General features: G+C 41.5%; 1 protein-coding gene across 2 annotated transcripts in view; it reads right to left on the reverse strand.

Moving 5' to 3' along the window:
* Nucleotides 1–15,191, reverse strand: part of LOC308051366 (ubiquitin-associated protein 2-like) — a 131,974-nt gene that overhangs the window by 59,605 nt on the left and 57,178 nt on the right. For both annotated transcript variants that reach the window (XM_080361750.1, XM_080361749.1), the window contains exons 9-10: nucleotides 14,143–14,246; nucleotides 2,274–2,329 (exon numbers count right to left, since the gene is read on the reverse strand). In XM_080361750.1, coding sequence (XP_080217876.1) covers nucleotides 2,274–2,329; nucleotides 14,143–14,246 — 160 coding nt within the window. The remainder of the gene's footprint in view (nucleotides 1–2,273; nucleotides 2,330–14,142; nucleotides 14,247–15,191) is intronic.

Raw genomic sequence — 15,191 nt, forward strand, 5'->3', positions numbered from 1 at the left:
GGTGGCCAATTCATCCACTGTTTGTCCCTTGCCTTCTTTCCAGGACATTACTATCAATGAGTTCCATACAATGATGGTGCACTCTGTAGAAATTGCTACCACATGGGTGTGATGATCTTGAGGCTCCCCTATTCTTTGCAAAACAGAGGCCTCATTAACGGTATATGTTATGCCTTAAACAGCTGGTTTTTGCAACTTCTGACCAGAACAGATTAAGTGCTGTGGAGACAGAACTTGTGTCTGTTCTTGAAGGTCCTTGCAAAACGAAGACATAAATTTTTGAGATAAAAGAATGAACAGCGTTTCTTCCTTGAGGCCTATCAAGGCTTTAGTCCTCGTTCTTGATTAATTGGGCTGGAACCAAGGCAGGGTCTTTCAGCAATCAATGACCAGCTAGGGGAAATAACGAATCACCAGCTACCCCTAGAGGACAAAATAACTCACTTCTAGGCACTTTTGAGACCACCAACCTATTTTCTGAGACCACCAACCTATTTCTGGAACAATCTCCTTAATTAGCATGAGGAGCAAGTAGAGAGAGGAGACGAGCTGCCCTCTCCTACCTTGCATGCAAATGGACATAAGCATAAAAACTCCTCATTCAGAAAACCTGTGCTGTGTACGTGGCATTAATGAAGTCTCATCACAACCGCCACCAAGAGAACATCACTGGACTGATTGACCTTTGGAGTGGTAAAATCTTACCTTTCTTCTGATATCTCAATCTCTCTCTCTTTTCTCTCTTTCTAACTTTACTCTGAGCACATAAAGGAAATATCATTGAGAGTTTTGTTGTTGAAGTCTTGATAAGTTTTATGATATAGTTACAAACTTTTGCCAAACCACTATTTGCTGTAATTCCACCAAGTTTTTAGTAAATTTGTGATTTAACTGAACCTCTCAAGTAATTGTTGCTACTCTGGGTTACTGCACAGAGTATTCAAAAGTTAACTCTGCCCTCACCCCACTGAGTGGGACGGGACAATGGGTTGTGTGCATTGGACTTGATCTGGATCTGTGGGTAACTGCTCATTATAAAACTCATGGCTTGGGATAAAAACAGTTTGACAGGACAACAAAGGAAGAGATAAACAACAACAATAATAACAATAAAAGAATACACAAAGCGAAGGATACACAATGCAATCATTCACCACCTGGAAAGCTGATGTCCAGGCTGCTCCCAAGCAGCAATTCTTCCCCCGGCCAGCTCCTACAGTTTATATACTGAGAATGATGTCATATGGTATTGAATATCTGGCTAGTTTGGGTCATCTGTTCTGGCTGTGTCTCCTCCCAACTTTTTTAGAGTTTCTTTTAATTTTCTTGAAAGACACAGCCCTCTCATTAGGTAAGGACAGAGTTTTCATATCTGTTATATGACACATTCACACATTTCTAGGGATAACACTGACATGCCACCCTACAGGAGGAGGCAAAAGGGATGACTTCTGAGACAATCTCTTACTCTTCTAAAAATAAACTTGAAATAATGAATGTTCCTATAAAAGATTAAAAACTTCTTAAAAATTATTTTTTCCTTTCCATATTTCTTGCTACCTAGTTTGTTTTCTGAACTGATTAAGCTTTAATATAACTGAAAACTTAAAATCACAAATGCAAATTTCACAAGTGATGATTACAAATGCCAAATATTTTGCAGACATTAAGACATCTCTTGCCTCATAAAGAATGAGAACCAAAATTGTTGTAGTACTATAGATAACACATCATGATGAAACAAGAATGAAGCAATTAAGTGCTAACTTCAGCATGCTACTAGCTTCTTATTCTTCTTTTCATGAACATAAAGTGGACTAAGTGGAACAATTATGCAGATTTCAAACAAAAAGCATCAAATGAGGAGTCTAAAGTTAACAGTAAGCTTCAGTACTTAATTACATAAAAGTCTTGTGATAATATGGTTTTAAATCTCTACACAATAGTAGGGGGAAGTATGCATTTAACACCCATCAGCATTGAGCAACGGAGAACTATAACTCACAAATAATTAATTTGGGATAAAACTTAAATTTTTATTATCTAAGTATTGTCCATCCAGCAAAATAAATTATTTCTTGATTCAATTTTATTTAAAAAATAAGCTTATCTAAATATATGTATTTTAAACAGGAATTACAGCAAGAAACAGAACGAAATATCATTGCATGCATACAACAAACTATTACTTCAAATATATAGTTTTTGAAGACAACACAGAAACTCTGAAAAGAGTAAATAATCAATCAGTCAATCCAACAAGGTACACTTACATCTTCATTCCAGTCTTCTGCTGTCCACTCTTCTATTGAGTTTTTCCATGGTCCTACTGTAATTTGGGATGGAAAGAAAACAGTTACAAGCTAAAAGCACAATGTCATATTTCAACCCTTCTGCTTTATAAACAATCTTGTTTTCAATGTTAGTGAAAAACAAAGCAAGGAGATGGTGGTGGGAAACATGGAAACTCTAGAAAATTGGTCTGTAGATTTAAAATTCTGGGAGGGTTTTTTCTGATTTCAGAAACCCACTATGGTTCCATACATAATTTGCATGAATGCATGTCTGTAACCAGTGATTAATCCCAAACACTGGAAGAATTTCCTCCTATGTCCCCAATGACAGTGAGAGGTTACTCAATCCTCCCACGGGACCTCCCAGTTTCATTCGTAAATTCATACAGAGCCTGAACAAAATACAGCCACAACACCTGCTCTACCATCCATAATCCTACTTTCAACATACTCACATTCAAGATGTAAGATATGCCTCTGAAGGCTCCTTTCCAACCTGTTAACTTTCTCCTTGGGGCAGAACAATCCACCAACTCCCACCAACTGTTACAATCTAACTACACACTATATCAAGATTTACTGCCTGCACCCACTGGAATGAATCTCACATTAGCGAGGAAATTATTCCCGCATCATGAGCTACACCAAGCGCTGAAACAAGTAAAAGAAAGTGGACAGAATGCTTTGATCACTGTCTACCATGACACAAAAGAAATACACAGTATACTCAAAAGACTTAAAGATGGAGAGCACCACTGGTAGGAAACCCTTTTTGGGTGGTCACCCACAGGAACTGGAATATACAACCACATGTTGCATCCTGTAGTAATTTTACTAGGTTTAGGCTTACTGTACCTCTTGCTAATAATCATTTTGTATGTAAAACTTAGGAAGATGATCACATGTTTAGAAAAACTTTGTGAACTCTGCTTCACATATTAGCAGTGATGCTTAACAAAATAAAAGGGAGGACTGATAGGGAGCAGACTGCCTTAGCTTATTCAATTATTGAGTATACTGTTTCTTACAGAACTTAGAAACCTCTTTTATAGCATTCACTTAGCATAAGTAAGTTTGCTTAGCATAACTTTTGCAAGCTGTAAACCTTTGAACTTTCTGCTTCTTCAAGTAAAAAAGGTCTGAGAGTCTTCAAGCGAGAAGGGGAGCTGCATTCCCTGGAGATAAGTAAAGAAACAGAATGGCATTTAAGAGAAGAATGTTTGGGCTATTACCAAGAACTTATTTTCTCCAGCTGCAGGTGCAAAATAGCAACTGAATGTCAGGACTTTAACTGACAGCACATCTGATGAAAATGAAGAGATCCAATGAAGAACAGGGAGACACCAGATTCTAATTTTGCAATTGGCCCAGAGTGACACACGGGGGGGTAGGGGCTTGGATTGTGGGGGTTATAATTGTCTAAGTTTTTTTCCTGCTGAGCCTCCCTCTTCAGGAGGCACCCAGCTTGAGCTGCTCTACACTATACCTTGCAAATTATTTATTTTAGAATAGTTTCTTGAATCCATGCCTGAGTCTCTGCTATGGGAAACCTAGGGAAAATAAACTTCCTTAACACTTAACCAGGCACACCAGATGGGACTCTAGGCCACCACCTTCAGAGCCTCTCATCTTCAAACATCCAACTGCTGGCAACCGGTGAGATCACCTGGGACCTTTGAAGAGCAGGAGGCACTGAAGGGTGAGTGTTAAAATTCCCAGGGCAGATTTAGTGAAAGTGCTGCTACAGTATGTTCACAGGTGCGTGGTAAAGTGCACACATTCAAAGGAGGGAGTGTATGGCCTGATCAGCATAATGCATGCAAATTAAAGGGGTGGTATGTGGCCTGATCAGCATAACGTGTACATAGCGCAGAGTTAAAGGCAATGGAGAATATACTTGGCACAGAGAAAGGGACATCCTTAGCCAAGGTATTGCAAAATTGGGAGAAAACTTATGGTACAGTGAATTTGTCAAAAAAGCACGCAAAAACCTTATGTTGAGAAGATTGGCCATCTATAACCAAAAACAGAAGTCCAGCAAGGATCCTTTGATCAGCAGAAACATACCTTCTTGCAACATCACCTAGAAAACAGATTCCTGGGATAAATGGATTATTGGTATGTTTGGGACAATTGGGTGTGTGGGAGAAAGCACCCAAGTGGGGAATCGGGACAAAAGAGGCAATGCTTGCCATAGCTGAAGTTAGTGCTCTAAATGACAGAGTTCAGACTGCATCTGCCCTGCCTTTTCTTCTTCTCTGTGCTCTGATACTACTCTGCCAACTGCTGGACTCTATCCTATGATTTCTAATGTGCTGCCTAATCCTGCTGCTATACAACTGGGAGGAGCGGGGCCTCTGGCTATATTAAACATATATACTGAACAGCCTTGAAATCCTAGTGATCTAGCCATATGGGGAGGCAAAATACCAATATTCAGAGAAGATGCTGAAATATGTGCTCAGTTTTCCAATATATGTACCGAATATGACCCAAATTGGAAAGATATTCAAATACTCTCAAAATAATTATTTTGGCCTGATAAGAGAAAATAATTAACAAGGTTGCAGAACTAGCTCAGGGGGTTGGAGGGAATAGGAATCCCTGGTCATCTATTGATCCAAATTGGGATTATAATATTAATGGGGACAGAGCCACTTGCCAAACAGCACTTCAAAATCTAGCAGAAGCAATTAGACTGTATGGTGAGTTATGGGTTAATTGGACTAAAGTACAAGAACATAGGCAGAGATTAGATGAACACCCAAGTGATTTTTGGGGGTGGCTCTGAAAAGCCTTGTTGAAATATGGGGGAATGACCCAACAAAATTTTAAGGAAGCACTTGCAAACAGTGTGTTTGTGAATTAAGTGTCCCCCGACATCCAGAAGTATTTTTAAGAGTATATGCCTGGCTGGCAAGGGGAAAACCTGCAAAAATTCTGAGTGTGGCTGTGTTTGTCTATGATGGAAGGGAGGAGTTCCTCCTGCTGTGAAACAGTATCCTATACCCCAAGAAGCAGAAAAAAAGCATTCAAAAACAAATTTACATTTAAAATTATTTGAGCTAGATATCTGTATTTGAGTCACTCTACAATACTCCTATACTCCCAGTAAAGAAAAACAGATGAGATGAAGATGTAAACCCAGAATATTGCTTTGTACAAGATTTATGGGCAATTAACCAGCACGCAGTGGTTCCTCACCCAGTAGTACCTGATCTTTCCACTATACACCTAAAACCACCGTATTGGGCAAAATGTTTTACTGTAATTGATCTAACCACTGCCTTTTTTTATTATCCTGCTAGATGAAAAGAGCCAACTTTTGTTTGCTTTCATGTGGAAAGGACAGCGGCTGACCTGGACACATCTCCCACAAGGGCTTGCAGGGTGTCCTACAATGTTTTTTCATGAAATTATTTAAGTGATATAAAACTGCTGTGTGAATCTCGTTTCATGCAATATGTAGATGATTTGCTAGTAGAGAGTAAAGATGAAAGCACCTGTACAATAGATACTGTGCATTTATGTACTTCCTTAGTGGAGAAAGGGCACCTTGCATCTCTGTCCAAACTTCAGCTGTGTCAGAAAGAAGTTAAATACTTGGGTATTATTTTAAGGGAAGGGCAGTGAGAAACAGACCCAAGAAAGAGTGGACACTGTAGTTGAACTTCCATGTTTGGTGACAAAGAAACAAGTAGAGAGATACTTTTGGAGCGGTGGGATTCCTTGGATTGGTAGGATTAAGTCGGCTGTGGAATCCTGGGTTAGGAGAACTAACAAAACCCTTAACAGAAGTAAGAACAGAAGAGTAAGAAGAGCCTATTGTGTGGGGCCCAGAAAGGGAGCAAGCCTTTAAAGCAATAAAAGGAGCCTTAGCCTCTGCCCTAGGACTCGCAGATTATACAAAGCCTGTTAATTTGTATGTACATGAATGAAAGGGGATAGCCAGTGGAATGATAATGCAGAAGTTAGGACCCCGCCCAAGATCAGTTGCATGCTACTCTGCACAACTAAATCTGGTCACAGCAGGAGTACCAGCCTGCATTAAGTCGGTGGCGGCAGCAGCAATCACAGTATCACAGTATGTTCTGGATTGGAAGGGACCTCAAAAGATCATCCAGTCCAATCCCCCTGCTGGAGCAGGAACGCCCAGGTGAGGTTGCACAGGAACATGTCCAGGTGGGTCTTGAATGTCTCCAGAGAAGGAGACTCCACAACCCCCCTGGGCAGCCTGTTCCAGTGCTCTGTCACCCTTACTGAGAAGAAAAACCTGTCCACTTCTTCTGGGACATCCTGTGACAGTTTATGTCCCACATGAAGTACAGATAGCGCTTGAGTTGCATATTATTTTAGCAGCGTCTCCACAACAGACACACAAATATGAACTGATCCTCCTAATAGCAGACAATGTAACCTTAAAAAGATGCAATACTCTAAATCCAGCTAGTCTAATACTCTTGCCTGATGATGAAGAACATCACCAGTGTGATCAGGTGATGCATCCTTGCGGCAAACAACAAGCTGATTTAACTTGCAGAACCCAGATTTAACTCTTTTCATAGGTGGCTTGTCCCACTATCTACATGGACAACAATGGCCTGGGTATGCCATGGTCAGCCAGGAACAAGTGATGGAAGTTGAACCGCTCCTGACAGGACTGAGCGCACAAGGAGCGGAGCTGGTAACCTTAAAGTGTGCAGCACATCTGGGAAAAAAGTCAACATCTATACAGACTCACAGTAAGCCTTCAAGGTATGCCATGCAACAGGTATGTTAGGGAAAAGCAGGGGGTTTTTCACATCATCAGGGAAAAGGCTAGCAAATATGGAAGAAATATACAATTTACTGCAATCAGTCCAACTGCCAAAAGAAATCGCTGTAATACACTGCACCGCTCATACTAAAGTCACTATAAAAATCAATAAAGACCTTAGCTGATGCAGCTGTGAAGGCTACAGCCAGAAAACCTGTGAGACAGTGCACGATCACAATTCTGTTAGCAAACCAGAGCGAATAGACAAGCTTGACAGACCCCTTGGTGCCATCTCAAGGCATATCAAGGATAAGAGAGTTATTAGGGGCAGTCAGCATGGCTTTACCAAGGGTAAGTCATGCTTGACCAACCTCATAGCCTTTTATGAGAATGTAACAAGGTGGATGGATGATGGCAGAGCGGTGGATGTGGTCTACCTTGACTTCAGTAAAGCCTTTGACGCAGTCTCCCACAGCATCCTAGTTGCTAAGTTGAGGAGGTGTGGTCTAGACAATAGAGTAGTGAGGTGGGTTACAAACTGGCTTAAGGAGAGAAGCCAGAGAGTGGTAGTCAATGGTGCGGAGTCTAGTTGGAGGCCAGTATCTAGTGGAGTGCCTCAGGGGTCTGTACTGGGGCCAGTATTACTCAATATATTCATTAACGATTTAGACGAGGGAACAGAGTGTACTATCAGCAAGTTTGCTGATGACACTAAGCTGGGAGGAGTGGCTGACACGCCAGAAGGCTGTGCTGCCATCAGAGACCTGGACAGGCTGGAGAGTTGGGCGGGGAATAACCTGATGAAATTTAACAAGGGCAAGTGTAGAGTCCTGCATCTGGGCAGGAACAACCCCAGGTTCCAGTACAGGTTGGGAAAGTACATATTAGAGAGCAGTGTAGGGGAAAGGGACCTGGGGGTCCTGGTGGACAACAGGATGACCATGAGCCAGCACTGGGCCCTTGTGGCCAGGAAGGCCAATGGCATCCTGGGGTGTATTACAAGGGGGGTGGTTAGTAGATCGAGAGAGGTCCTCCTTCCCCTCTACTCCGCCCTGGTGAGACCACATCTGGAATATTGTATCCAGTTCTGGGCCCCTCAGTTCCAGCAGGACAGGGAACTGCTGGAGAGAGTCCAGCGCAGGGCAACAAAGATGCTGAAGGGAGTGGAGCACCTCCCTTATGAGGAAAGGCTGAGGGAGCTGGGGCTCTTTAGTTTGGAGGAGACTGAGGGGTGACCTTATTGATGTTTATAAATATATAAAGGGTGAGTGCCACGAGGATGGAGCCAGGCTCTTCTCGGTGGCAAACAGTGATAGGACAAGGGGTAATGGGATCAAGCTGGAACACAAGAGGTTCCACTTAAATTTGAGAACAAACTTCTTCTCACTGAGGGTAATAGAACCCTGGAACAGGCTGCCCAGGGGGGTTGTGGAGTCTCCTTCTCTGCAGACATTCAAGACCCGCCTGGACATGTTCCTGTGCGACCTCACCTGGGTGTTCCTGCTCCAGCAGGGGGATTGGACTGGATGATCCTTTGAGGTCCCTTCCAATCCCAAACATACTGTGATACTGTGAAAACTGTTTATGAGAAAGACTGTTCAATGGAAGAAAAGAGACAATGGGAGAAATGGTGAAACAAAACAAGATGACAACAAAATATAAACAATTGGGGGGAAAACTGATACTGATACTACCAAAGAAATATTTAATTGCTGTGACTAGGCAGTTTCATGATGAAACTCATGGATGAGCACAGGCCGTATCTGACTGGGTACAGGAAGTGTAGACAGCACTGGGGGTTTACACTGCCACAAAACGAATCACCAGTAGTTGCCCAACCTGCCAAAAGTTGTCAAATCCCAAACCAAACTTAGCATTAGGAGAACAATCATGGGCCTATTTTCCTTTTCAGCTACTGCAAATAGATTATGCAGATACACTGGCTACAAAGGGATAGAAACATCTGTTAGTAATAACAAATCAGTTATCAGGGTGGGTAGAAGCCTTCCCAATGAGAAAAGCAGATAGAGGAGGAGTAATTAAATCATAAAATCACAGAACAGTTTAGGTTGGAAGGGACCTTTGAAAAGGTCATCTAGTCCAGCTCCCCTGCAATGAGCAGGAACATCTTCACCCAGATCAGGTTGCTCACAGCCCCCATCCAGCCTAGACTTGAATGTTTCCAGGGATGGGGCATCTACCACCGCTCTGGGAAACCTGGGCCAGTGTTTTACCACTCTGATTGGAAAAAAATTTCTTCCTCAGGTCCAGCCTGAATCTCCCCTCCTTTAGTTACAACCACTACTCCTTATCCTGTCATAACAGGCCCTGCTAAAAAGTCTGTCTGCATCTTTCTTATAGGCCCCTTTTAAGTACTGAAAGGCTGCAATAAGGTCTCCCCCAGAGCCTTCTCCAGGCTGAACAACCCCAACTCTCTCAACCTTTCCTCATAGGAGAGGAGTTCCAGCCGTCTGATCATTTTTGTGGCCCTCCTCTGGACCCTCTCCAACAGGTCCAAATCTTTCTTGTACTGAGGACTGCAGAGCTGGATGCAGGACTCCAGGTGGGGTCTCACCGGGGCAGAATCACCTCCCTCGACCTGCTGGCCACACTCCTTTTGATGCAGCCCGAGATACAAGTGGCCTCCTGGGCTGCAAGTGCACATCGTTGGCTCATGTCCAATCTTTGATCCACCGGTACCCCCAAGTCTTTCTCTGCAGGGCTGCTCTCAATCCCTTCGTCCCCCAGCCTGTATTGATACCAGGGGTTGCCCCAACACAGGTGCAGGACCTTGCACTTGGCCTTGTTAAACCTCATGATGTTTGCATGGGCTCACTTCTTGAGCTCGTCTGGGTCCCTCTGGATGGCATCCTGTCCCTTAGGTGTGTCAACTGCACCACTCAACTTGATGTCATCTGCAAACTTGCTGAGGGTGCACTCGATCCCATGATCTATGTCACCGTTAAAGATAATAAACAGTACTGGTACCCAAACAGTCCCCTGAGGGACACCACTTGTCACCAGTGTCCATCCAGACATTGTGCCATTGACCACTACCCTCTGGGTGCAACCATCCAGCCAGTTCCTCATCCACCAAACAGTCCATCCATCTAACCCATATCTGCCACAAAATATCAAGGCACTTGAAAAACAACTAATAATCATATCTGAGCACAGCAAAATTGCTACAACACCTCAAATTTCTAGACTAAACCACACATTTCCACAGAAATTTTGTAAAGGAGGAAGAGCCCAATGCACAGCAGTTTTTAGAGAAACAGTTGATTTTCTTTCTATTCTCCTGACCAGCACAGGATCCCTTTGATATTTATTCTTTAAATAAACTCATCCTGATATTTGCCCTGCTTATCTCCCATAAGTCAGAGCAAGGCCTACCTCTGTAGAAGACAAACCTCATGTTGGTGTCAGAACTCTAACAAGAGAGTTCAGAGTCTGCTAAAACAAACAGAAAAGTAACTCAGACAAATCAAGCCCAACTCTTAAATATCCCCCATCACCTTTTGGGAAACTGAACCTATTTATTAGGATGGTACAAACATAATTGCAGTTTTGGCCGGTGAATTTTAAATCATTATAACTAGGCTATAAAACATATTTATTAATCAAAATAGGAACCATCACAATCAACACAATTTTGCCAACAAGAAATAAGTTTGTTTATTCCTGTAGCATAAAAACCCATGCTTCAGGATTCAACGAACTCTTGGAAAGCATTTTCTGCACCCTGCTGGTTGTGGAAGTGTTTTCCCTGCAAAAAGTTGTCGAGATGCTTGAAGAAGTGGTAGTCAGTTGGCGAGAGGTCAGGTGAATACGGCAGTTGAGGCAAAACTTCTTATCCCAATTCATGCAACTTTTGAAGCGCTGGTTGTGCGACGTGCAGTTAGGCGTTGTTGTGAAGAAGAATTGGGCCCTTTCTGTTGACCAATGCAGCTGCAAGTGTTGCAGTTTTCAGTGCATCTCATAGATTTGCTGAGCATCCTTCTCAGATGGGATGTTTTTGCCGGGATTCAGAAAGCTGTAGTGGATCAGACTGGCAGCAGACCACCAAACAGTGACAGTGACCTTTTTTTGGTGCAAGTTTGGCTTTGGGAAATGCTTTGGAGGTTCTTCTTGTCATATATAATCCACTTTTCATCGCACATCACAATCCAATCAAGAAATGGTTCATTGCTCTTGCATAGAATAAGAGAAGACAGCACTTCAAACTGACATTTATTTTTATTTTTGGTCAGCTCATGAGGCACCCACTTATCGAGCTTTTCCATCTTTCCAATTTGCTTCAAACGCTGAATGACCGTAGAATGGTCAACGTTGATTTCTTCAGCAAGTTCTCATGTAGTTGTAAGAGGATCAGCTTCGATGATTGCTCTCAATTAGTTGTTGTCAACTTCTGATGGCCAGCCACTATGCTCCTCATCCTCAAGGCTCTTGCCTCCTTTGCGAAACTTCTTGAACCACCACTGCACCATACATTCATTAGCAGTTCCTGGGCCAAATGCGTTGCTGATGTTGCAAGTTGTCTCCACTGCTCCAAGTGTTTTCCACTTGGACAAAACTAAATTATTCCATTTCAAAGCCTACTGTTTAAAAAGAGATCTCTTCTTTTTGACTCAGGTACTTATTTCTGACATTCCTATGGCTTGTCTAAACACTAAAATAAAACACTCTTCCTACAGTCATATATATAGAGACATTTTTGTTTCGTCAATTATGCTGCCTTTTCCACTTGTACTGAAAGTAAATTAAGATTAGCAACAAAAAGGTACTTAGCATCCAAAAAGAACATTCACACTTAACTAGTTTACTTTAAATTTCCACCAACCAAATGATTTTGTAAGGAACTCCCCACACTGACATTCACTCATTCATACCCCTAAGAACCATTAATCTGACAAGGCCAGGGAATATTCCCAAATGCCTTCTCACACCTTCTCCATACCATGCTCCCCAACTTTCCATACATGTCTTAAGTTGCATTACTGAAGTTCACTGCAGTTCTCAGTGACATGTGCACAGCCTAACAGCAAATATGCACTTGGCATCCAAAAAGTTCCACATGCCAACTTTGAATTTCCACCAATCTGTTTTCTCAGCAGCAAACCCCCATGTAGACACATTGGTACTCTTACAGGGATCTGTTCAGCCACACCAAGCTACTCTTATTCCTAGGCAGAATTCTTCCATTACTGAAGACTGAGGAGATGCCTACAAGAAGGAACAGAGGTTGCCACAGGGGAGGCACATGAAGACTATCCAGAGTTAGCAGGGACGGTCATGAAACATTTGAGCTCACTTGGGAAGTGGAACACAAGTCAAAGTCATTTGTAAGCCACAGTCTTACAGTTGCATTAATTAATAACTAACAAGTGAATTTTCTACCTCTGGTCCAGTCTCCTCATGCCTTTCTTGTATGCCTCCTTTCTTTAGTTAGTTAACCTTATTGCTTCTGCAATACTTGTGACAAAATACACTGCCCTCCACTTCCATATAGCAAACAACAGTATCAGTGTTCCTAGGGGAATTTTCAAGTGATTAGGTGTCCTTCTAACTCATTATCTCATAAACTTATTTCAAAAACTAACATGAGTGAAAGTAAAAGGTGCATTTCAGTTTGTGCTATAGAATCAAGTAATTTCAAAAGTAATTCCTTGGAAAGATGCCATAATTTGGCAAAAGAGCTCCCTTTCAATAACCATTAATATACTCAGTGCCACTCTCCCACACTGGACTAGAGGGCACTCCAAGTGACAAGACAGCTGCCTAATGAGCCCTCCTAAACTCTGAACCTGTTATTGTCTTCTCTGGTTAAGAGGAAAATAGCTTGTATGAAGTTTAGAAAACTGCATCTCAAGAGGCTCACAGCAGAGCTCAATGAAGTACACCCTGGCCTCCAGTATCAGCCTTTTCCTTTCACCCTTGACACAGGGGTTGATGAAAAAATCAACCGAGTAGGCTCCAGCAATGAAGACATCAGAAAAGTTACCTTTTTGCTGGGGCTAAAAAAAAAAATAAATCTATCACTCGATAGTTCCCAAGTGTGAACAATAATGTACATGAATTTCTCCATCATGATGACACAGGGTTTCCTTTGTCTACATCTCCTGTTGCAGAATATGGGAAGCAACAACATATCCTGTTTTCCCAATCACAGACAAGCAGGTCACATTCTTCATTTCTGAATCACCACAAGACCACTGCTATACAGTTCCTTTCCAAAATATGCCTTTCTCATGCCTTTAGCTGCAAGTGCATACTTCACACTTGAAACTTCATACAGAAACACAAAGCTGCCTCTGTCTTCAGACACGCGAACTGCTCTTTTGGCTTCCATTCAAGAGCCTACTCATGCTTTAGTTAATAATTCTTCTCTTCAAAGGTGGCAGATCTTGGAACTCTCCTCTATCCCAGAGACTCATATTCTTACATTCCTGTGTTGTACAGGTGGGGCTGCCAAAGCCATCCTAGTGGCACTGAGTGGAGTAATATTTGTAAATGGTTTTTTTTTCTTTTTCTTCTTCTACTTATATATTCACACCCTACTGCCCAATGCCTACAGATCAATCACTTTTAGTAGGACTTATACTCCTTAACTACATTAGGTGAGCTCTTAAGCAGTACTTAAGATATCTAAATAATTCTTCACATATAAGGTTATTCCAATAACTCTTCAAATCTCTTGGTCTCTCAAGGGATTGTTAGTATGAAAACAAACAAACAAACAAAAACCTAACAAAACACACACACACAAAAACAACACACCAACAAAAAGCAACAAAACAACAACAAAAAAAACAAACACCACCCACAAAACAAAACAAAAAAACAACAAAAACAACAACAACAAAAAAAAGGCAAATTGCCTTCCCTTCATTCTAACCAGAGTGTCCCTCAGGCTACAGCATGTGCTCTGCACATGAGCAGCAGTTAAGCTATAAAAATGAACTAATATTTGTGTCATGCAAGATGTATTCACATTTTCAGAAGTTAACTGTACAATAACAGAATAGTTATTTGAACTGCAATTTGCTATAGGTCTTCATTCCAATCCTTCCACTTCTTGAAACATCTTACCAGTTCCATCATCTGCATCATCCTGACCAGCCTCCCAAATCTCTGATTTTGTCCCAAAGCCATCAGTGGCAGAAGACTCTGTATAGTCTGCAGGGTTAAATGTCCTAGAGTTTTAAAAGTTAAGAAATGGAAGAGAACACATGGGTCATTCAATGAACACAAGTGTCATCCTTTTTAGCTGAAGTTGTATTAGACTTAACATCTCAATTTCTACATAATTTGTCTTGATAGTTTTGGTTTCAAAAGAAATGTTTCCTCTATGAGCAAACACAGATAAAAATGGAAGAAACAATAAATTAAATAAGAGGAGAAAAAAGTGGAGACTGAAAAAAAAAATACTGTAGAGAAACTGAACCAAAACAATAATTCCTGAAAACGCAGTTAACAGCATACCTACTCCTCCCAGTCTTATAAAGTATTAGTTTATATGCACAACTATAAGCCCCTCTCAGCTGACAGTTTCTCAGCAGGTGGATGACTGATGAGAAACCAGTATCTTATCCTTTCAGAGCACCAGACCTGTGCAGGACAGGAGTCAGAACATCAGTAAGACTATTTCAGAATACACTCCGGACACCAATTCCAAAACACACAGATGCAGATAAAAGGCAAAAAAGGATTACTGAAGAAAAACCTCTTTTTATTTTATGATCTAGAAGCATGAACAAGAAGGATTATTAGAGAAGTAGAATGAGCCTTCTGTTCATAATGATATCACTGATATTACATGAAATGTCAATAAAGGCAAACACCAAGTGAAAGTAGTGAAGGCTACACTTCTCTGAAGCAAGTTATTCCATCAAAAGTGAGAACAAACTTCAGAGCTGCTGAGTAACTTCTTTTGATTCTGTTTTAGGGTAGATGTACATCCAAACAGCTAAAGCATGAAACTTCAAAAACAGGAGAAAGTTTATAATTGCTAGTCTTTCTGGTTTTTCATAGAACTTGGAACAATTTTATTTATTTATTTATTTATTTTAAATTGACCTAGGACTATACACACCACACAGAACTTTCAGCCTCTTAGGCACTATGTGGCTGCTATTGAT

This window comes from Nesoenas mayeri, assembly GCF_963082525.1.
Source record: "Nesoenas mayeri genome assembly, chromosome: W".
NCBI classification, from domain to species: domain Eukaryota; kingdom Metazoa; phylum Chordata; class Aves; order Columbiformes; family Columbidae; genus Nesoenas; species Nesoenas mayeri.